Source organism: Lynx canadensis, chromosome B3, assembly GCF_007474595.2.
Source record: "Lynx canadensis isolate LIC74 chromosome B3, mLynCan4.pri.v2, whole genome shotgun sequence".
Taxonomy (NCBI): domain Eukaryota; kingdom Metazoa; phylum Chordata; class Mammalia; order Carnivora; family Felidae; genus Lynx; species Lynx canadensis.
The window spans coordinates 51,656,480-51,681,043 of record NC_044308.2 but is presented as its reverse complement, the minus strand read 5'-3'; the positions used below and the strand labels follow the sequence as shown (position 1 = coordinate 51,681,043).

Genomic DNA, 24,564 nt, shown 5'->3' with positions numbered 1-24,564 from the left:
TCTGTGTTACTAGATGCTTTGAGGCATAGAAACAATTCTGAGAGAGGAAACAGATTCAATATATTATATGTTTATCAATAAAGGTACATATCTGGACCCTATGTAATCCAAAAAGAATGTTTTAAACCTACTGATTTCATCCACTGATGATGAGATATACCATTATTTTATATAACACTGAAGAAGGAAAAACACTGCCAATTAAACTACAACCCATCAACAATTTTTGAAAGACGCAACCAAATTTGAGATGTTAAAATGTAAAAATTTGTATATCTCAGAATTTATGAAATACAGTAAATATTTTTATTAGATTTCATGTTTTAAAAGAAAGCTTCACTTTCCTTTTGCAAAACCTCTAACCAAGATATTTTTGGTTCTGTACAAAAATGTCAGAGACAAAATTTGCCATATTTTCATTAAAAGTTTCTCTCTGCCTTTGAATTCTCCTCAGAGATTTGAGTCTTTATAAAAATGCATAGATAAAATATAGATGTAAGCTCAACACAAACTTGATTTATTTAGCAAGCTATCTTCTAATTAAAATAAAATGTCAAGCTTTATCTAGCATCAGGAAAATATAAGGCCACAAAGAATAAAGCCAGGACGACATCCCAGTTTTCAAAGACTCAAAAGATCTTGGGGTTGTTTGGTCCAATGTTTCATCTAATACAGACTTTCTTCTAGAAAGACCTGAAGCGATCTCTATTTTCTATTTTCTAGATTCGTTATACTTGAGGGATAAAATATTCTGAACCTTCTTGTCCTGGAAAAGGAAAGGAAATTGCATAATTTTTTAAAAGTTAAATTTTCCTCACTTTGGTACCAGAAATATCTTGATTTCAGGCTTAATAGAGACAGTCAAATAAATTCCTACAAGAAGAGAGGTTGTGTTGGAAAATATGACACAAAAGGAGAGTTAAGTGTTCCTGGAAAGCTTGGGTTCTAGTTTCAGTTTGGCTACTAACTGCCGAGACCGTGGCAGTCACTTACAGTTTCTGGACCTCCGTTTTTTTTTAAATTTTTTTTTTCAACGTTTTTTATTTATTTTTGGGACAGAGAGAAACAAAGCATGAACGGAGGAGGGGCAGAGAGAGGGAGATACAGAATCGGAAACAGGCTCCAGGCTCTGAGCCATCAGCCCAGAGCCTGACGCGGGGCTCGAACTCACGGAGCGCGAGATCGTGACCTGGCTGAAGTCGGACGCTTAACCGACTGCGCCACCCAGGCGCCCCTGGACCTCCGTTTTTTACTCCCATGAAATAATTAACTGATTTCCAGAATTCTTTTCGGTATAAATTCCCTGACTCCATGAAAATTGAGATGGAACACCCACTACTGGATTAAAATACAGCACAAAGCACATCAAATTTTGAAACACTCTCAATTTAGCTATATCAAATTATATATGTTGGCGTTTTAAAAAAAAAGCCACACTGGCTTCTAAAAAAGTCTCCTTAATTAAGGGTAGCCCATAGGAGGAGACAAGAGTCTTGCTATTTTAAACCAGAAGAATTTAAGTATATTATACTTAGAGAAAAATATAAGAAAACTTTTAGTTTTTAAAAGATGCTTTGTTGTAGAAAGTTGCCTGTATTTTCTGTATAATGGGAGATTAGGAGATATGAAAAGTATTAGAAGAGCTTGCTACCTTTATTCTCTAATTTGGGGGGGGCGGGGAGGGACACTGCACTCAGCACGTGTCCAAGTCACACACATCTATTTTGTTTTATTCTTTAGATACATATCATTTAACTCGAAATATAACTTTTCTGAAGAAATGATGTCTTTGTTTAATCTATGAAGTGTTTCTCAAATGCTACTTATAGGTTTGAGAACATAGCTGGCAAGATAGTTTCATTGATGAGATTGATTTCTAATTGATAATGGCTTAAAATTTCTGACTTCTTGAGGTATTCTAACCTATCTCAATTTAAAGTATACATAACAAAAAAAGCTGAGTAAAAACTTAAAATAATAAGTGGCTTTGTTATTTATGAAATTTTACTAATGTATTGCAAAGAAATCATTAGAAGTTGAAAAAACTAATCAGCTAGTTAATATCCTTAAAATCAGTTCTTTCAGGCACTCTGCTAATTATCACCTCATGATATAATTAAAGCAGAATTAAGTGCAGAAAGGTTTTCCAAATAAAGATTTTTTAAAGTTCTGTCGACAGACATTACAGTCCACGTGTGTGTGTGATTTGGAGGCTCAAAGTTTTAATGTAACATATGAATCATGTAATGCTACATGATTATAAATAATGGCTCCAAAGTAATCTATATGGTTTCTAAATAAATATCTCAACATTCGTATACCCAAAGAGTATTATCCTCTTCAAAGTGAACACCTATGTTGCCATTCTAAATATTTCTGGAACTGATTTATTTGTTCAACAAACACTGAAGGAATGATTATCGTGGGTCAGACACTATGCTCAATGCTGTGAAAACAAGGAGAAATAAGAAGTGGTCCCTATGCTCAGGAAGCTCATGGCCATTGAGGAAGCCAGTGATTCAAACAGAAAAACTGCTAAAAGTATGACTGTGAAAACCACAAAAAATGTGAGCCATCGTGGTACACAGAGGGCAGAGCCATAAAGCCTGCCTGCATGATCAGGAGAGGCTGCGCTTGGGGATGTGACATATGACTCTGGTCTCAAAGGATGAGCAGGACTTGAGCAAGAGAAGATGGAAGACCAAACAGAAAGGACAGTCAGGACAGACCTGGAATGCTGAAAGAAGGAAAACCACACAGAGTTAACATGGTAGACTCTTCTGAGCATTCCCAGTGTTGGGGACTCTTCATCCTTTGAGCCAAGCAAACACTATGCAGAGTGACACCAAGAGAACAGATGGGTAGTCAGACTGCACAGTATCATTTCTGGTCAAAATCGCATAGGTTTGAAGGCAATTCCAAAGAGGGTCTCTAAATCTCTTGAACAACGAGAACATTGTTAGAATATGCTTAGAACCTGGCTTTACCTCCATTTACTGCTATATCCCTGGCACCTAGATACATACCTAGGGAAGGAACAAGCATACTGATCCAAAAGACAAGATTCATTTGTATATAATAACAACTGATATTTGATCATTTTTTCAAGGTGTTTTCCCATCGTCATATACAAACCATGAAACGCTTAAAGAAATTTTCTTTATAATCATAATTCATTTTTCCTTATTTACTTCTCTTATTTTCTCTATTAGATTCTTTGAAGATGCAGACTTAATTTTACTCATCTTAGTTTCCTTAATACTAGAAGTTAACAGTAAAAATAATAATGAAGTTGTATATAGCATATACTATGTGTCAGGAAATACACCAAATACATTATACACATTAATTATTTCATCTTCACAAACTGTCAGATAGATGCCATGATAATTCCCATGTAACAAGTGGGGAAACTGAGGCATAGAGAGGTTCAATAACTTGCCCGACATCAGAGGACTAATAAAAGAGCTGGGAGTTGAAGCCAAGAAGCTTGGCTATAGAATCCATGCGCTTAACCTCTGTTATACTGCCAAACACAGTGTCTGGCACAAAGAATACAGTCATTAGATGCTTGTTGAATGAATTCTCTCTCTTCACAAATTACTACTACCATGAAAAGAACATTTTTCCCTACTAGCAATGGAAATTTCCACTCTACAGAGGCCAAGTTTGCTGGTCTAATACCATCCTTAATAACTGCATGCAAACCTGTTAGACCACTAGTATAACAAACATAAAATCAAGATTTGGCAACTGTTATAAAATCATGTTTAAATACCTTCTAGTTCACCAATTTTTTTGGCAAATACTTTCAGTTGTTTTTTCAGTTTTCGAACAGTCTTGTCTTGTTTTTCAAGTTGCTCCATCAAATCCTAAAGATTAAAATGAGAAATATAACAGAAAAATCAAAATGGGCCTTCGAAAAGGCAGAGAAGGAAAGCAGACACAAAATCACAGGAATAGCACTGTTAGTTTTACATAAAAGCTCCAGAAAAGCTCGCTGGTGGAGCCACCACCTGGCTAAAACTGGCAGGCATGGGAAATACAGCTACCAGAAAAGCCAAATGTTAAAATACACACTGCCATAAGATCCTTTACAGCGTGATGGAGAGCAGGCTCCCTGGGGAGTCTTTTCCAGTAGACTCCATGTAGGTAAAACAATTGAATGCTCAAAAAATGTACTGCTTTTCCAGTGGAATGCTTTCCTTCAAGGGGGAAGAGGCAAAATAAATTTTGATGAATGCTCAAAAAGTTCTGTGGGAAGTTTTAAGGATGGTTGAACTTAGGCTGGGGCTTTTGACACCTGTGTGTGAGAAGCACTGTCTCTATGAGACCCACCCTTTGGAGATGCTAAAATTAGTCCTATAACTTAGAAGTTTGGGGAATTAAAAGGTAAGATGAAAAAATAACCACAGAGAAAGAATAAAGAGTGGCATGTGGCATAACATACACGTAAAATTTCACAGGTGATATAATTTTTCCTATAGAGAAAAACGGGAGCAATTCCTAATGCTTCATGCCCCCCAAAAAAAAGAAAAGAAAAGAAAAGAAACAGTGCATTCAAGGGGAAGGGGTAAAAAAGTCTGTGATGACTGGCTAATTAATCCAGAATTCTCAGATCACAGGCATAGTTAAGAGATCAATAAGTAAGAAGAAAATGGGTAACAGCAGACTTGAAGCTTAGGGGAGAAGTCAATCAGTGATATCCATGGTTATTATTCAGGTTATGGTGAAGAAAAGTATTTACAAACACAAATACTCATTCCCTTTGCAGTTTAAGACAGCACAGATTTAGATAGTAGACCATTGAGTCAAAGGGAACAGGTGCTAACATTTCAAAGTGTTCATTTGTGTTTCCTGGATTGTACTTTATCTTTCAAATCACATTTTGCTTCCATCACACTGTAAGCCTAGTGTTAATAACAAATCCAACGTGACAATGGACGCAAGACACTGATAGAGGTGACACCACTGGCTACGAGACAGCTGTGGGAAGAAACAGGTTTTGTGAAGGTTTTTGAAGAGATTCCTGAGGAGGGGCGGGCAGCAGTGTGCTGTTCAATAATAGAGGCTACAAGTAGCAAAGGAGACAACAGAAATGCACTCCGAATTTACATACAATCATCCGCTTGTAAAGTGAAATCCGATATGATTGATACTTCTTAGGGTCATCTGCATATAATTCCTCAAAATACTGAAAAAACAGGCACAATGGATATTTGTTTTTCTCTGTGTCTTTGAGGGGAATTCAACTTCTCAGCAAAATCAATTTAAAAATATTTTTAAAACCCAAATAATTAAAGTATATATTCTTGAAAGGCTCTGCCATTGCCTTCTGATCTTTCCAGTATAGATGATTCTAATTATATATATATATGCATATATATATATATATATATACACACACATACACATATATTTTCACATGCTCAGAGGACACAGGCAACATCATTTCACGTGCTCAGAGGACACAGCTCAGGCATCATCATTTAGCAGGTGAATAGAGCAGTGGCGATTATTCCTCAGATAAAGCTGTTATTTCACTCCTCAGACCTGCTCACGAGTTGCTCTATTTTTTTTTTTTTCCGCTGTCAGCAGTAGTGACAAGGGCAAGAAGGCAAATGAAGTGAAAGGGAGAATCACGGCAAGGTGGCACTCTTGTCTGAAGTTGTAAAGGCTGGTGAGAAGCTGCATGCCCTCCTTCCCTGAAAGGCAGCATGGGGAAGGCCTGTGGAGTATGCTTCCAAGAGGAGGGAGAAAGGCCATCTTTGTGTTCGTGTTGGGAGGCAGGTGGGTAAGAGGGTTACGCAGGGTAGGGTTTCTAAGAACACTAAGCCTAGATCTCACTGCTGCTTTACTATTCTGCTCAAGTGTTTCCTAAAGAAATGCACAATTACGAATGAGAAACTGTATAATGGTTTTGAAAAGTGCATTATTCCCTACACTTAAGTTTGAAACCATTCTCAGAGTGAGGTATGAGAAGCAGCTGACTTGAGGAGGCTTTTCTTAAACTCAGAGAAACTCATTAACTAGTCTCTTCCCCTTAGAATTTGAAAGCTTGATTTACTTTTCTATTAGCTATGAAAAACTGCCAAGAAAATTCATCCTGCAGACAAGCTTGCAAAAAAAATGGTGAATCAACTTAGTAAAAAAAAAAAAAAAAAAAAAAAAAAAAAAAGACTCTGGGAACGTACCATCCAGAAGCATCTTGATTTCACGGTTTCACCTTGTATTTTAAGATAATCATTCACAAGCACAGCATTTATACACTGATGAATCATTATAATTTAGCATATTTATCAATACTTAAGCATTCAAGCACTGTTCGTTCAATTTAAGCAACAATACACTTGAGAGTAATAAAATGACATTTTAAAAATATTCCATGATTCAGAATACTTTCTCCCACGAATTAGTAATATTTCAGTCACTCTGGAAAGAGTCCAACACCTGCTGTCACTTGCCTCTCCCATTCCCACAACAGAGCCTCATGCAGCAAGCTATCCTCAGAGGGACAGACAGTGAGAAGAATACTTTTAGGTTTTGTGTCTAATTTAATAAAAGGTGGGTGAATAGATGACACTAGAAAACTATTTGTAACATAAATGATCACTAATGGAGTTTCGGAGTGGTAATTCAGACTGTTAAATCTGCAGAGAAAATCCAAACTATTTTTATTAAAGGTCATTAAATGCTGAACAACAACAAAAAAGACCGGTCACTACCAATTCTTAATAGCTTTTCTCAAAACTAGGCTGACACGACAATATAGATTTTATGTAGAAATGTGGAGCTATAACTTTTCAATGACTTTTAATTTAATAAATATATTTATTAAACTTAAGTAGGTTTAAAAAATCTGTAATAAGTTATTTTGTGACAGAAATATTTTAGAAAATATTTCCTGTAAAAGAAAGAAAGAGGAAAAAAAAGGAATAAGAAATAACTTGGACTCTGTGCCAGCACTCAGAATCTGGCAAAAAAAAAAAAAAATATTCATTGCACTTCTGTTAGAATAAAAAATGTATAAACTTGAATCCTGATGTCCCTGCACCCTGACCTGGGCTCAGTTATGCTGACGCTATCCAATGTCCACCAAAAGCCCCTGCTTCGTTCTGCCAACCACCTTTCCTGACCGTCACTCCAACCCCACCTGTCTGCTAGAGATGGAGGCAGGAATGGCCTTCGTGGCTGCCTAGGGACCAAAGGTCAAAAGAGCTTGTTCCTGGTCTCTACTGTGACAACCACATAACAACCTCCTTATAATGGCAGGGTCTGAAGCTGAAGTGGAGAAAGGAGGTCACCTGAGTTCTCAAGGATAGCAAAAGCCCAGCACACAGTCAGGGGATATCTCCCAGACCCTCCAAGCTAGGTCTAAGAATGCTCAGACACGCCAGAGCCTTCTGTCAGAAACACAACCTGTGCACGTGCCTTTTTCATTTCTACCAACACAATCACATTTTCCTTACTCCATCTCTGCTAGAGAAAGAGGGTATCATGTGTGAGGCAATGAGTCTCTCCCAGTCAAAAAGGATGTGTTTGATCAAAAAGAAACTAGGACCGTGCTGGAGGGCCAGGCACTGCCTACTAAGGAATGCACGGACCTGGGCGCCTCTCCTTACCAAATTTTCATTGGTCAACCTGGTGATCTCGTGTTGCAGGCTGGCTTCGATGCGGGCCTCCGGGGGCAGCTGCAGGTTCTGGGCCAGCAGCTGCTGCTGCCGGTTGTTCTCCTCCTTCAGGCTCTGGATCTCTCCACGCAGGGCTTCAGCCTCATTCTCGTGGCTCCTCTTCTGTGACTGGAGCTGGGATTCCAGGAGCCTGAGGAGAAGCCACACAGGTTGAAAAGGGAGAGGACACCTGAGTCTCTGCTCGGTGGGTGTGACACTTTGTGCTCACTTGCAAGGGCAGGAAGAGTTTGTGTAACTTCTGATTTCATTAAAGTCAAGAAGCTCAAACAAGGGCCAGCAACGGAAACAAGCGCTCTCATATTTGTGTCTTTCTGAATTGTGGACCCTGCTACAAATATATCATCTTCAAAGGCTCTAACAAATAGAAAAGTTTAAGCTCTTTTGAAAAGTTTGTAAGAAATGATGACTAAAATAATCAATTTAAAAGACACAGCTTTAATCTGGTTTACAACATTTACATTTGAGTTGGCAAAGACAATACCTTTGTCACAGAGTAACTCTACACTGCAGAGGGCAAGATTACAAACTTCCAATCTAATTAAATATGCCTTTAAGAATTTCAATGTTACTAATTTCAGGCAGAGAGTGCGCCCAGGGTCCCATTTCTACTTTCTACTCTTATCTCTGAAGGACAGAAAGGCTCGAGTGTGACTCTGAAATATATACAGATTTTCCCAAATGCAGATCGTTCTAAAACTTCATATACATGCATTTTAAATTTGTCATCTTCTCTCTTCCCCATAAACTTCCATATCAATAACAGAATCCTAACAAGACATGGTTTTAGAACAGAGATGTTAATAGGATGAACAAAGTGGTTACTGCTTCTCTGAGCAAGTATGCAAGTCAGCTGTGCCTGTAAGTAGACCAGGGTGTTGGTGGTGAGAATATCAGCACCCCCCATTTACGATGCACCCCCACTCCTACATCCACCCCTTTTCCAAACACAGAACCAAGTTATGGTTACAAATTAACTAACACAAAGAAAGAAATGACGTCCTTTTATCCTAATCCCCTTTGTTATCAGCTGCTGGGCAAAAGTTAGTGATGCCATTGCAAGCAAATTGTTAACAACAGACTGAAAATATCTAGTAATTATAAAATTTCAAAGGAATCTGAATAACACCACAAAGTTAATAATGATGGCTTGTGGTTAGAACAAACAAAGCAGAATAAGCAGGAACTCCTTGAAAAAGAAGTTAAGAATTTTAAAAATGTAATTACTAACGTAGTATTTTTATGAGATTTTAAAAATACAAATATCCCTAGAGCAGATGAATGTCTATGTTAGAAAGCTGCTGTTGTTTCAATTTTATTTTGCTTTCCCCTAAACACATGTAATGTGTTGAGTTTAGGTAATTATTTTGAACTGCAGCAATGCAGGAGACCCCCCCTGATTTGTGGTCTCACATATCAGAATTTCACAAGAATCACATAGAAGGCCAAATTATGCACTCAACACTGCTGTTAGGCAGCATGGTACTAATATAGAAGACCGCACAGGCTCAATGCCACAGGTGCTTATGTCCTTCAGATTAGTCATTATTCCAAACAAGAAACCACTAAGTAATAGGTATTAATCTCTCCCATGGTAATTTGGGCTCTAGTTGAAAGGTTTTGTCTTTTTTCCCAACTCCTACTGGGAGATTCACAAATTTTAGTGTGTGAAAGAAAGATCCTTCACTTATGGCCCGCAACTCCTATATTCACTATCAATCCATTTCAGCTTTAATTGCATCCTTTAGTGGAGAAGATATTTAAGAAGGTGTTGGCTGAATGTTCTAAGTTTTGCTGAAATTTACCCAGGAAGACAATTAATGTATAAGAAACATAGAAGTTAAAGTCAGGAAGACACTGTTAGTAAGAGAAACAACAAATTAATAACATTCCATTTTGAAGAGACAAATATAACCTGTTGGCTTGTTTTAACCCTTCATAAACCAGCCACAGCTCTCCATCCTCATTCAACTCATGGCAATCCATAGCAGGTGATCTTCCATGCAAAAGGAACAACAATGCAAAACACAAAGGGATACAGGACGGTCATGAGATGATGATGGACAAGAGCAGCACATGGTATTCCAATACTTAATTAAGTCAATGAGACTTTTTTTATTAATTACAAATGACTTTAAGACATTATCACAAAAATTATTTTTGGTTAATTTTTTAAAAAATGGGTAACATATAACATCACATGTCAATGGGTAGAAAGTAAAACAAAATACAATCGAGTGAGAAGCACTTTTTCTGCAAAATCTGAAATGAATGAAAAGGTGAGAAAGAGGTTCTGTTTTTAACATTTTATTCAGCTAGCAGAGTGATCTTATATGTCACATATTATATTAGAGACCAAGCATGACAATCACACACACATAGAACAAAAACGTCAGCTGTCTTCATGGGGCAATCTTCACAATCCATTTCAAAATGAATGAAGCTTTAAGTCTTCTAAGTAGAAACTGGTTTTCACTTAATAAAATCTGCTTTCCTATTTTTAAAACTGTCTTAAGAAATTCTTATAGGGGTAACTTATAAATAAGTATATGTCCAAAGTTCTCAGCTTTTATGACATGATTATTAAAAAGATTTTTTGTGTCAAAAATTAATGTTAAGATCTGGAGAAACTGCTTTTCTTTTAGAGATGTGACACATTTTAATAAAAGTATGTATAAATAATAAATAATAATGACAAAGTCAAGTACAGGTTTTTTTCTACCTGGAGTATAAAAATAATATTTTGGGGTATTTGCCATCAGACACTGTCCTACATCCTTCCACGTGTATGATTTCATTTAGTTCTCCTAGTAACCCATCATGTATCATTTGCGACACTGCAAAGGGAGACACTGAGTCTTAGAAATAAGATACCTGTGGAGGTTACACAGCTGGCAAGTAGCAGAGCCCAGGGCTATCTGACTCCAGAGTCCAGGTTTTTACTCTTCCTACTAGACTTCTCTTTATATGATGTGTACATAAAGCACAGGCCAGAGAATGCTCTTCTGTTTACCATCTCCCCTTGGAGAGTTTATCCATTTTCATGGTCGCAATTATATTATTATATGTTGATGACTTCAAAATTTGTATCTCAGTCTATATACCTCTTCCATTCCAGATCTATATTTTCAACTGCCTATGGATTTCTCTCCTTAGATGTCTTCCTAGCTCCTTAAATTCATTACTTATAAATCTGCTGGTCATCTCCACCCTGAACTTCCCCACACTACAGACCCAGGATCATGAAATGGCATCACCACATCCAACCAAGTATCCAAGCAGACACTTGACAGCCACCCTCCATAATTCCCTATCCCTCACCCGCACATCCAAGCCACAAGATTTACTGACTTCATCTTATGTATCTTATGTATCTTTCAAAGTGTCCCCTTTCAATCTCAACTGCCACCAATCACATCAAAGTCACTGTAATCAGTCATTTAATTACAGTAATAGCTTCCTAACTAGTCTTTATGCCTTCAATCTCTTTCTACTATAATCTGTTCTCTAACATAAAAGCTAGGGCTAGCTTTCTAAAATTCCAATATCATATCATTCTCCTACTTAAAACATTTCAACAACTTTGACTGTCATTGGAGTGATGTCCATATTGTCTTGGCTGTCTCCCCAACAGCCTACAAACTCTGTGAAAGCAAGAACTACATTTATCTTCCTTACTGCTATATTCCCAGTGTGTGACACAAGGCCTAACATGAAAGTGGCATGCAATACATATCTCTGGTGATTGAATAGCAGAGTGGATGGGTGGACAGTGTAATATAGCTCTTTCTATACTAACACATTCTTACATAGAAGTTATGCTTATACTTTATATCATAAATTAAAATTTAAGTTTAATCCAATACTTTTTAAGCATTCTCCATTCTTACCCATAAAACAAGAACAGTACCTTAAATTTTGTATGGCAATATTCTTTAGTCTGTAAAGTATTTCTGTATACTAGCCCTGATACGACACAGCAGGAGACTTAGACTGCACACTTGTAACACAAATCCCCAGAATCATCTTTCTCTGTGATCATCACATGTTCTCTTAAGCATGTAGCCTGTAAGTTCAGAGTTCAAAGGCAAAGAGGCTCTGTTGGGAAGTGGGGGTGGTAGGAAGGCTGAAGGAATTGCAGAGATGAGACTTCACTCTGTGATAATCTCAGCTACAGGGGAAGTCTTTAGTAAAGTTTCATCATTTAGTGGCTGTGCAAATCCTGTACCTTCAGTCAGACTACCCAAAGCTCTTGGGTGCTAAGTGCCATCTATAACTTCACTTGTGTTTGTGGTAAATAAGATAAAATCAGAGTTAGGATTTTCTCAAAACACCTTAGGAAATGTGACAAATACTTGGTCTTAAATATCAGGGTCCCATCCAAGTACTCTTGTAGAATGATATGGCCAACACTGATATGATTCCAGACACTTCCTCACTTCTCTCCACTCTGAATTTCAATTACCGAAAGCTAAAGTTGCCCCTATAAGCCTTTACAAATAACCAACCATCCTGAACAAAATATGAAAGTGACTACCCAAGACAGTCCAACAGTGAGCAATTGGTTTTCCTCTCAAGGTTAAGACCCTAAATAATACAGAAATATCATCCCTTGATGTAAAGAACATTCATTCCCCTTGACCCCTCTCATCAATAATGCTACCTCAATATTATAACTGAGATTTTAATGAGGAATTTATTAGAAACTTGAATTCCCTCTGAAAGTCAGATGGTGTCTAATAAAGGTCAGATGATGTCTATATAAACACTTTGACTTACTGTACAAAAGACTGGCTTAAAGACAAAGATACACATGACTATGATTAAACCAAAATGAATAAAAAGAAAATGGGCTTACCTGTTTGTTTCTTTCAAACCAATGTATGCTTGTGCTATTTCACCTTTATCTTTCATTTTTTGCACATCTTCCAAAAGTATTGTGGAATCTGTCATTGTATTCTGAAGGGGGAAATGACACATTTCCACATTAACAGTCAACTCGAAAGCTTTAGACCACACACAACATTGCTCTTTCCTCCAGAAGAGAGGATTTATGTGTTCCTCCAGAGCTCCTGGTCCCACCAGAGTGCCAGGCCTGGCCCCGTGCAACTACAGAGGAGGGTCTGGCACAGGCAGCTAAGATCAAGAGACACCTTCAGTCCCTCTCTTGAAAATCCCTATTGCTCTACTACAAAGGTGGTGAGATTCTAGAGCACCAGTGTCCTGTAAATAAAATCACTTATGGGCTGTGTGTATTTTACATGATGTGTAAAAATATATATGTGTGTGTGTGTGTGTGTGTGTGTGTGTATATATATATATACATATACATATACATATATATGTATACAAATATATATATATATACACACATATATATATATATTTCATTAAATAGCTCTTTAGTGGCCTTGCCTGATAATTGTTCTAATGCTATATAATAACACAAATATATATATTTCAAAGTGTGTATATATATATATTAAGTATATGTATACTTAATATATAAAGATATAGATATATTTCCAAGTATACATAAAGTATTACAACAATAACTAGGTAAAAACACCAAGCAACACTGAATGAACAAAGACCAAAACTATTCTTTCTACTACTTGCCATCTAGTTATAATAAAATAAATGCCCCAGTAAAACACCGTAAAGTTTGACATAAACCTCATCTTTCCATTAAAAGCTCAGTACAAAAAAGTGGATGATATGCTTTAGTAAAATTAGAAGTTTTTTCTCACATATTTAAATATATATAAATGGGAATGATTTAGCTCCCTGTAAATATCTACCATCTGCTGTTATTCAACTAACTCTTTTTCTGTCTGTTACATTATAGTATGGTACATAAGTTTTTGAAATACATATCTAGCAGGTCAGCATTACTAATGATTTTGTATAAAAAGCACTTTTCTGCCAACATTTTTAATTCCTTTTTAGTCTAATCTGTCTGACAACCAATGTAATTTCCACATCTTGCTTCTAGTTGGCTACTCTCTGTCTCTCCTAAATCAGGACAAGAATAGACTAAGAACTATTGTTCTTTGGCTTCTAGAGAATAATACACTTTAGAACACAGGGGACCATCCTATTTGTCTAAATAGTATATGTCTGATCTGTTAGTCAATGTTTGCTCTAAAGCAAGGTCTCACAATGAAGTGGACTTAATAGAATACATTTCGAATACCATGATCTTAGAGACCAGTTCCAAGTTCAAGACCAGATCTTGCTAAGAAACACACTTCAAAAAATCCTACTTTTCTCCTAATGCTGTCTTTTTTGTAAGTTTATAAATGCATCCTCAGAGAAGACCAAATATAATCTGATAAGAGCTTTAACAAGAGCTTATGTTTTACTGAATTTTAAAAATCTTTCCCATAAATACCACATAGAGCATTTCTTTACCTATTATTTCTAAATATTTTAGTACATATTTCATAGAAAACTTTTTTTCTCTTTCCCTGAAAGAAAATTTTTCTATTCTACAAAGGGCTGTACTCAGATTTTTGACATTTAAGTAGCAACTCTGAAAGACCCAATCCCTATATTAAATGATGCCACATGTATTCTCTGATACCTGAACACCTATATGATGTAGTTTTGAACTTTCAGTAAATTAGGTAACTTGATCCTATTAACTAATGTAAAGGAAAGATAAACTTCTTGATAGGCTGCTTTCCTGGTAGTAAGCAGCCAGTCCTTCCCTCAGCTGGTCCATCTTAGCTAAGAAGTGGTGGTTGGGGCATGGGATCAGACTTGGACCACAAGTGTTAGGAAATCCCTGACTCACTGCTCAAAGTTTGTCTCCCCTCAAGCCAGTGACCAGAAGTTCAGAAATGGTTGCACCATGTAGGAAAATCCTACCCTTCCCAGGAAGGCTGTACTCCATTCCTGAGGCTCTTTCTCACCCTTGGCCAACAAACCCAGAGCTTCGAGACAAGACTGCAGGACACACTGAGCTTTTAGGTGTGCTCCAAGTTACGGACTCCCATTCCAAGCCCCCATGCTTGTGGATGGCCTACCATAACTACTATAGTGAGTCAGAGAGCCAACTCTGAATTAGAAGCCACGGAGACCTCTCTGTTGTCCAGACTGGAGCCTACTACATCATTTTTCCACTGACTTCTCACACACGTAAGGGTCAAATAGAAAATTAATTTGTAAATATCAAAACAGACTTGGTGGCCAGAAGCATCAATTGCATATATTGGGGAAATAAAACTTAGGGTTAAATAAGGTATTTATTAATTTTTTTTTTAATTTTGTAATTACCTTGTCATCCTGAAAATCACAAGCCAGCAAGCACAAAGAACAAATGGAGAAAACAATAAGCCCTTAGTTCCATAAATAAACCCCATCAATGAGCACCATCATAACAGAGCAAAGCTAACTGTAAAATAAACCCATGAGTTGTCTCTCCTAAAACCAACTCTGTAAATAAATTAGTATTCATGGAACTGGCATGAGGTGGACATTAGCATATACATATGTGATAGTTCTCACTTCTCAGGAAAAACTGCTTGAAATCCTATTTGAGTTGTTTTGGTTTTTCTAATTGTAGGGCATTTGTGAGTATGTGAGAAAATGACCCTCCTGTTAATGTGTAGGGGTGAAATTCTTATCCTAGGTCTGTGAGAGTTATGGTAATGCTCTGATAGGAGGTCGTTTGTCCAAGTGAAGCCTCCCAGAATACTTGGGGGTGAAGCAGATAAACTAGACATGGCTGGGCTGGATTATCACCTAGCTCACTGGATGTCACTCACTACTGCCCTGCAAAGGAGTTGTGAAATGAAGTCTCTGCAACTGGAAACTGAGTGCGACAGCCAGGGGTTTGAAAAGTCTTTATCTGTGTCACAGGCATTTTTCTAAACAAAGAAGAAGCTGCTGCCATGTGTAGGCTGGGAATTGGAGAGCAGGGGCCTGAGAGTTGGAGACAGGGCCATCCCATTAGGGGCTAGAGAGTATTTGTGAGCTGGGTAAGTGAGGATGTGTGATACCAGAACTATGTGCTCTGTTAGCTAGGTTGTTTTCATGTCCCTTGGTTCATTTTTCTTTTCCTTTCCCTTAACTTTAGCTAAAGTTTCTTGTTAGAATACCACTTTGTCACCAAAGAACTAGAGAGAGGAGTTGTGATTTTGGACTCTGCTCCAGCTAGTGTGCAGAGACAGGCTTGTATCTCAAGGCCCAACCACAGTGGTAGTCATGGGAACCAAACTGACACAGAGAAGGTGAGACGTATAGGGCCAGGTCAAAGGAAAGATTCCCCTGCCAGGATCTTCTCATTTCAGACTGAAAGGTTTGTGATTTGTTGTAAAATAATAAAGCCCATTTCTTTATATAACTCTATTTATGGCTGGGATGTTTTTTCCCTCCCAAATTATTTAGTCACAAATATCTTGTTTTCAGAATTTGATATTTTCTGGATCAGTGTTGATCTCTCAGGTACGATCTGCCTTTCTTAAACCCAAATGTTATGTGCCAGAGTCAGTATTTTAACCACCATGCAGAACTACCATTACTCTGAGATCTTCCAGTTAATTTATCATATGGTATGTCATGCAGCTGGATTACTTGATTGTCTAATTCTTAGTAACATTTTGTTTGCTGCATGAACATGGGCAGGGACACAGGATAGGTTTTAAGATGATTACCCAGAGTCCCTCTGATGGCAAATGACAAAAAGGCCCATCTTTCACCAACACATGACAGCACTGGGTCTCAAATTACCTGAGGCTTCACAGCAATGACTTTGAAGGGCCATGTATACCCTCTGGCATGGGTCCTTTCTGTGGAATCACTACACGCAGCCCCTCTCACCCGCCACCCATCCCCCCCCCCCGCCCAGCCCCCGGTTTGGGACAGCTCACCCTATTAGACAGAATTCCCTGAAGTGAGCAGAAATCATCTCCATGGAACTTCTACTCAATGATCTCATTTCTAAGCCTTTTATATGTTATCTTTCCAGTTAAAAGGGCTATTTTCAACAAGTAATTTTAAAGTCATATTTAATACCTTCCCACAGCAAGACAATTTATGGATTTATGTACTTAAAAAAAAGAGTAAAATCTTATTTCTTATTTATTTATTTAAGTAATCTGTACACCTAGCATGGGGCTTAAACTCACGAACCTGAAACCAAGAGTCACATGCTCTTCTGACTGAGCCAGCCAGGCACTCCAAATTTTACTTCTGATCAACATTTATCATGGCCAGATTACTACTTCAAGATTAATTTTAAAAGCCCTTTGCTTATGAGAAATGAAACTTGGAATATCATTTGGGATTTCATTTATTTTTTGCTCACTTTAATTGGCATTTTCAACAGTTTTAAAGCAACATTTAGACTTTTAAAAAAATGACAATATCCTTTAGACTAAATGCTAATTAGACTAAAAATGCTCCTAAGTGTTTGCTTCATTATAAACTGGAGGAAAAGGATAGAAAGAAAGAGACTTGTTCCCAGACATCCACTTTGGTCACTTGCTCATGCTTACCTTGGGTTGGATAGCCTCCTTCTGGCTCACCAGCTGAGATCTCAAGATGAGGACTTCCTCCTTGCGGACATCGAGCTCCTCACTCACAGAGGTCAGCTGCTCCATGAGGACACGGTAGGCTGGTGCACCTGGAGCGGTCACCTCTGGGGCACTTTTCTCACTAAGTGCCCTGCGTAACTCATTTAGCTCATTTTTCAGTTTTTTGTTTTCTGATTCAAGCTCTTGGCGCTGTATGAAGAGACAAAGAATAGTTCATTGCTGTTATCTTCAACTTTACACTGGAATTCTCTCTTCGCCCAAGATGGTAGAATTGTGCTGGAAAAGACTGTAAGAGTTACCCTAGTGAATGTCTTCCCAGTCTCTACTGGGATCTCTGTTCTTCAAATTAAGAAAGCTGACATCAAAAGGGATTTAGCAAGGTGAATGGTAGTTTGCTTCATCAAACCAAATTCCAGAATCACATTTATTCCGGGCCTGCCTAGGGAGTGTTCACAGGCCTGGAGGGATTGCTGAGCCCCAAGGGGTGAGTTTAGTCCAGTCCTCTTAGAGCCCAGGTTTTGTTCACAGGTAAATATAAAGGCAGGTATGAGGGTGCAGCTGGTCAGGTTATTTCCAATGAATTGGGGCCTGGTGGGGTTAGCTGAGGACTGGGGACACGGGACACGGGCTGGTGGGAGCCCAGGGCTGCAGTGGGAGTGTGCCTTCAGGAAGTGGGTAGGCTCTGTTCCAGAGACAGGGCTGGGCTCCTGCCACTGGGCTTTGACCTGGGAGTGCCACAGAGCCTTCAGAGGCCTGGGCTGGTCCTGTTCCCAGCAGTGCTCCTGCTCACAGAAGGTTCAGATGAATAGAACCCTGAAATCTTAAGTAGCATCCTCTTATTTCCTTTGTAAAGCAGAATGGAAAGAGCGATGAAATCTTAGACTTTCAACTTCTAATAAAAGAAATTACCATATCATTTAAACTAACAAAATTCCATTCAGTGTTTTAATGACAACAAATAGTATATTTTTCAAACTTCACTGACATGTGTGTGACAGGCTTGTGAAGTTGCTGGCAGAAGTCCTGGGAGGTTGGGAGGAAGGGATGGGTCACCTCTTCCTTCCGCCATCCAGATGGCCACACTCATCCTTTATCCCCTCTATACTTTCACATACTACCAGCCATCCCCATGCTACCAGTTAGCATTGCCCTCTCACACGCCACTCAAACAATGGCAATGGCAGCCCAGAGTAGCGTTCTGACACTGAAATACAAATGTCTCAGGATACTGGCTGGGAAAGAGTAAAGCAGACAGGTATTTGAAAGCACCATGCTGCCTTGTTTAGCACATCACATAAGGCCTTACAACAGTGGAAATGAGACAGTTCTGGGTGTCAAAGACAAAATATTTTATTGTTTCTTCCAGAGCAACTACCTTGGGTTTGTAGCACCATACCAAACCTGTCAACATGTTACAGTAAAACAATTTATAGTCTTTTTTTTCTACTATAGAATATATAATGCTTTCTTTCATGATGTAATCTATTCTTAAGTGAAAATGAATGAGCCTTCCTATCCCCAGTCTCCCACCACCTGGTAATCAGATTCATATTGCTCCTTTCTACAAGAGAAAATATGAATGTCTTTACTTGGACACTAAGGTCTGATGCTGTGCTTCCCAAACCTTAAAGTGCATCAGAATCACCTAAAGAACAGATTGTGTGGCCTCACCCTTGGGGTTTCTGATTCACACCCCTGGGGTGTGAGATCCACAAATATGCACCTCCAACAAGTCACCAGGTGATATTGATGCTGCTGGCCCAGGGAGCACATTTTGAGAAATACCAAGCTAATCCCTGGGAACTTTATGATCTGGGCCCCATTTTTAACATACCACAGAGAATGTCTTTATTTGTCCATTTTTGTGTGATCTGGAGATGACAATCCTACGTTCCATGGGCCTGTGCCATCCCATCCCATATGATCCTTGTCTTCTATGACCCATATTGTGAGTTAGTCCTTTAGACAAAGGGTACAAAAGGCAAAAGAGTCAGGATAATAGAGATGACTCTTTGGTGCCACCCTTTTTTCTCTTCGAAAACATAAGTACTGTCACAAGTAGTGCTATTACTGAAGGAACAGTAGATTTATTCATTTTATAATTTAGAAAGGGCAAAAGGTTCTTCAGGGTATTTTATTTTATTTTATTTTTTTAACGTTTGCTTATTTATTTATTATTTATTTTTTATATATGAAATTTATTGTCAAATTGGTTTCCATACAATACCCAGTGCTCATCCCAAAAGATGCTCTCTTCAATGCCCATCACCTACTCTTCAGGGTATTTTAAAATACTACATTTTTTTGGTAAGAATTAATTTTCAAACAAATGATGCTACGAACCTAGGGTATTTAGAAAGTTTCCTACTGTCTGGTATTCAAGATCAGGTTCTACCCACCTGATAGCAAATCTCTTAAATGTTCTAAGCATGCTTTAAAAAGGAAATACCTTATCTGAGAAGTTGTGACAATGACTAAGATAAAGTGTAGGAAAAACTTTTCAAACTGTAAAGCAAATACGAGGTATTATCAGTAAAGTGTTTATTAAAGGTCAGTGGAAGAATTCTAACTGCCTTCAAGGGGAGGGCTGCTAAAGAAACTGTGGGCTGGGCAGGGATTCTCTACACCTAGATGTGCAGCCTTAAAAGGAAGCAGTAGCCACCAGTTCTGGGCTGTAGGAAGTTGCAAATCCACAGAGGACAGGTCCTACTAATGTAAATTATGTTCCACATCACAGTATTAGGAAATAACGTATCAGGACCAGATTGAAGTAATATTACTGAAAAAAAACAATAATGCAAAAACCCTCATGACAGTTTAGGGAAACCCTAGGAATTCTCAAATACACATAAAGGCTTTAAAATAATGTGTTTCCTTATGCTATTTTGTGGCTTTTCTAATTCTTAGCTTTGGTTATAATCATAAACCTTGCTATAGTTTTCTAGCTATTCTAGAATATAGTTCACAAGAGGAGAAAACAGTAAAAAATAAACATAGGCAGAAAATGTCTGAGAAAAAGAAATTTAAGACTAATAACCTGATTAATAACCTAGAAAAAATTTTAAAGCTGGGGGTGTTTTGATAGCTGATAGCCTGATAGCCCAAACTTCACAGGGCTGACAAGGTTCTGATTCTGGAAAGCAAAGGAAGGAGCTGAGTGAAGCACAACCTACCCTGATTTTAATTTAATTTAATTTAATTTAACTAATTTTAATTAATTAAAGTAAACTCTATGCCCACCGTGGGGCTCAAACTTGTGACCCTAAGATCAAGAGTCGCAGGCTTCGCCGACTAAGTCAGCCAGGCTCTCCAAGTACATCTATCCTTTATCAAGAAATACGCTCTTGTTTGTTTTAAATCTCAACTCTTGGGTTACCCAAGATGCTTTGTATTTTAAGAACTCCTGTTCCTTCTTAATCAGAGCCTTTTCTTGTGTTTAACTGCTCTGGGACACAGAGTGCCTGCTAGATAGACATTGCCTTTAACCATTGAGAAGACAATTCTTTACCTTCATTTTCCTCCTCGCAACAGTTTCTAAAAAATAAAACAGAATAGGTTTCTACTGTAATACCTAGCAAACTAATACCTAGTTATCTTCCTCTACAAATACGTAGTTTCAGTGGGGTTTGGTGGTTAGAGTACGGAATTTGGAGCCAAAGATAACTATGTTCAAATCCTGTTCCTGTTGGTTTCTAGTGGGGTGATCTCAGGGAAGTTATTTATATCTCTTAGCCTCAATTTTCTCATCTGTAAAATGGGAACTAAAATACTCACTTGCAGTATTATTCTAAGAATTAGAGCTAATATGTACTTTACATAATATATACTTTGCATACTAAAGTACATATTAGCTCTAAGATTACTGTAAGAATTAGAGCTAATACATAAAGTATAGGCATTTAAAAATGATGATAATAATGATAGCAACCAACATTCGCTGGGTACTTAACTATGTGCTGGGCATTATCCTAAGCAGTTTACTGGATTACTTCACATAATCTTCAGACAGCCTTATAATATAAATATTACCATTATCTCCATTTTATAGATGAGAAAAGTGAGGCACAGAAAAGATACATCACTTATACACAGCCATATAGTGGCAGATCTGGCATTTGAACCCACGCAGTCTGACGCTAGAATCCATAGCCTCAAATGGCAGCTACTGCTCCTGATCTGCTTGGACTCAATTCTAGCTTATGTGAAATAGAATCTACAAAAAGGAACAACACAAGGCTAGAAGTAAGGCCTGAATAAGGTTGAAGCTAGGACTTCTGGTGCCCTTAAGGACATTCTGTAAGAAAAACAGAAGCTCTGAGCAGATTATTTGCCAAAACAAGATATTCAAAGCCTTGAGCAGTAACTTCCCATTACCTTGAGTGACTCATATTCCAGTTCTGCGCCTCTAATTTGTGGTCTTTCTTCTTCCTAGGGAAAATGTAAAGTTAAAAACTTTATAAATAAGTAGTTATATTTTAATTGTCACATTTTTACCCAGAATATTTCCTTGCTCCACAGAAAATAGTGAGGAGAGTTGAGCCCTCACTAAATGAACCAAATTCTGCTTAGATAAAGTACTTCTGGGCAGGGTTTCCATTAAAGAAGAGATTGCAGACTTGCACATAAAGTCCCAGGCTCAGAGCTCAATTTGCCCTTAGCCCTGGGCTGGAGGAGCACTGCATACCTTTGCCTTGCTGCGGAGCACCTGCTCCTCCTTGCGGTCCAGCTCATCCTGCATCACCTGCTTCTCCTGCTCCAGCTCTGTGACCCGCTTCTGGAGCTTGAGGAACAATGACATGTCCAGAGGTACCTTCTTCTCACTTGGCTCCTAAACCCCAGAAATCATAAGATGGTCAAGATGATCCAGAAGATGTACAAGCCAATGGGAAAAAAATGAACAGTCCAATAAAAAAAAAGAGCAAACTTACAGAAGAAAAATAAATGGCGAAAAAGTATATAAATAACACATCCAACCTAGCTAATGAATAGAGAAATGCAAACTAAGCAACAATTAGCACTACTTTCCCCTGTCAGATTGGCAAAGACTGGAAAGATTGAGAATGCCATGTGTTAGTAACAGCGTCTTATATAATACTGATGGAAGTATAAGTAGGCCTTGTAAAAGGGCAAGGTAACTGCACTTATTAAAATTTAAATGTGTATACCCTTTAACCTAGCAATATGTGTTTAAGAATTAATCCTGCAGAGATTCTTATACAGGTACACAAAAATATATAGAAAAAAATGTTCATTGCAGCATGTTTTGCAATTGTAAAAAATGGGCAAAAAACCCCTGAATGTCAATACAAGAGTTGCTTAAATCATAGTATAACCACACTATAAAATATTTTATAGCTGTTAAAAAAAAAAAGAAATAGATATACATGAGTGGATAAATATGTCCTAGATAAAAGCATTAAGCGAAATATACAAGTTGTAGGGGTATTTATATTATTATCTTATTTTCATTACAAAAACAAACAAATAAATGCATGTGACTCTTAAATATATCTAGCACATGGCATACAAAATTCGAAAAGGTCATCAATGGTTATCTTGGAGAATGGGAGGTACTACGGGAAAGTTTCATTTTCTACTTTACACATTTCTTTTCTTTTCTTTTTTTAATGTTTATTCATTTTTGAGACAGAGAGAGAGAGTGAGCAGGGGAGGAGTAGAGAGAGAAGGAGACACAAAATCCAAAGCAGGCTCTAGGCCCTGAGCTGTCAGCAGAGAGCCCAACATGGGGCTCGAACTCACAAACCATGAGATCATGACCTGAGCTGAAGTCGGAGGCTTAACTGACTGAGCCACCCAGGCGCCCTGACTACTTTACACATTTCTATATTAGAATTGTTTATAATGAGCATGACATGTTTTTCTATTTAGGAAAAATGATTTGTGAAAAGGTGATACCATAAATATATTGAGATCAGACAGAGAAAAGCGAAAAACTAAAACATGTATAGCTCTTAGTAAAGTGAAATATAACCGAGTAGCATTTGAAGTGTACATCAATTGGTTCCAAAACAGACTCATAGTGAGAACTACTATGTGTAAATAAAGAGACACTAACTAAAGGTGAGCAAAGGGAAAGAATTACCAACCACTACCACGGAAGTTCTGATCATGACATAGGTGATTTACCTGGTTTACTTCAGGTTTGAATTTTTAGTTGAGGTAAGAAGAGAAAGAATTGTGTCATTGGATTTAATGGAGAGGATAAAGAGTCTCTTTGTGTTAGAAAGAGAGAAAACAGTAACAATAACTTAATTAAATGGTCAAAGTGTGATTCTTAACTGATTAGTAAATCTTATATTTCAAATTGTCAATTAAAACAATTTTTTTTCTGATGTAAAAGCAAAATAAGCTTATGAAGAAAGCTTAGGAAATAAGTACAAAGAAGAAAAACAAAGCCTTAATCACATACCCAGAAAAAACCTACAATTTCTGTCCAGTCTTTTTTCTATAGATTTAAGTAATTGGAATATTTTCATTCTAATTTTGTATTGTCTTTTAAATTTAGCATTGTATCACAAATGTTTTCCAAATATAGAATATGATACTTGAAACCATAATTTTCAAAAGCTATATTGACATGTGTACCATCATTTGATTATCTATTACCTTACTGATGGGCACTGAAGTTGTTTCTAATCGTTTGCTATTGAAATATACTAAAATAAATATCCTAGTACATAAATATCCAAATATTAATGTTTTAAAGTCTGCTAACTTGGTTGGACCAGCTTACACTTCCATCAAGCAACCAACACCTTGCCTGGTACAATGATGGTTAGGATTTAAAAAAAAAAAAAAAAGGCTCAATTGATAGACCAAAAGTGGTATTTAAGTATAGTTTTAATTTATATTTCTTCATCTTTTGATAAGGTTGAATCATTTTTATATTCATTAGTTATCTTCGGTCTTTTGTGAATTGTCAGTAGTGTCAAATTCAGTGTTATTCCAGTTGTAAAAAAACATCTAAGAAGAATTAATTAAACTAAGAAGTGGGGCATTTATATGTAGACTATCAAGGTCATTTACCCACAAACTAGTTAGACCTGGATTTTTGCTTACTGTCCACTCTTGCAATGTTAATGTTCAACAGTAAGAAAAAGTTTAGGTATATGGTATTCACCATAAAGTTTGTCCTGACTTAGCAGAACAGACATAACATCCTGCCTGAACACGAAATTATTACACACTTTCATATAAAAACTCATTTCTATACATCCCATAAACACTTGTATATTAGCTTATTTACAATGTAAACATTCCATTCATGTGTTTTCAATGTTTGTTCATCTATTAATGATGTATGTGTACCTGAA

At 37.4% G+C, this 24,564-nt stretch overlaps 1 protein-coding gene across 7 annotated transcripts in view; it reads right to left on the bottom strand.

Annotated features, from left to right (window-relative positions):
* Nucleotides 1–24,564, bottom strand: part of MYO5A (myosin VA) — a 192,368-nt gene that overhangs the window by 15,215 nt on the left and 152,589 nt on the right. For 2 of the 7 annotated variants that reach the window (XM_030318158.1, XM_030318159.1), the window contains exons 26-34: nt 21,915–22,058; nt 21,605–21,658; nt 17,192–17,419; nt 14,970–14,978; nt 12,547–12,647; nt 9,604–9,684; nt 7,623–7,821; nt 5,120–5,194; nt 3,779–3,872 (exon numbers count right to left, since the gene is read on the bottom strand). In XM_030318158.1, coding sequence (XP_030174018.1) covers nt 3,779–3,872; nt 5,120–5,194; nt 7,623–7,821; nt 9,604–9,684; nt 12,547–12,647; nt 14,970–14,978; nt 17,192–17,419; nt 21,605–21,658; nt 21,915–22,058 — 985 coding nt within the window. The remainder of the gene's footprint in view (nt 1–3,778; nt 3,873–5,119; nt 5,195–7,622; nt 7,822–9,603; nt 9,685–12,546; nt 12,648–14,969; nt 14,979–17,191; nt 17,420–21,604; nt 21,659–21,914; nt 22,059–24,564) is intronic. The other 5 variants (XM_030318162.1, XM_030318163.1, XM_030318160.1 and 2 more) reach the window with 5 other exon arrangements.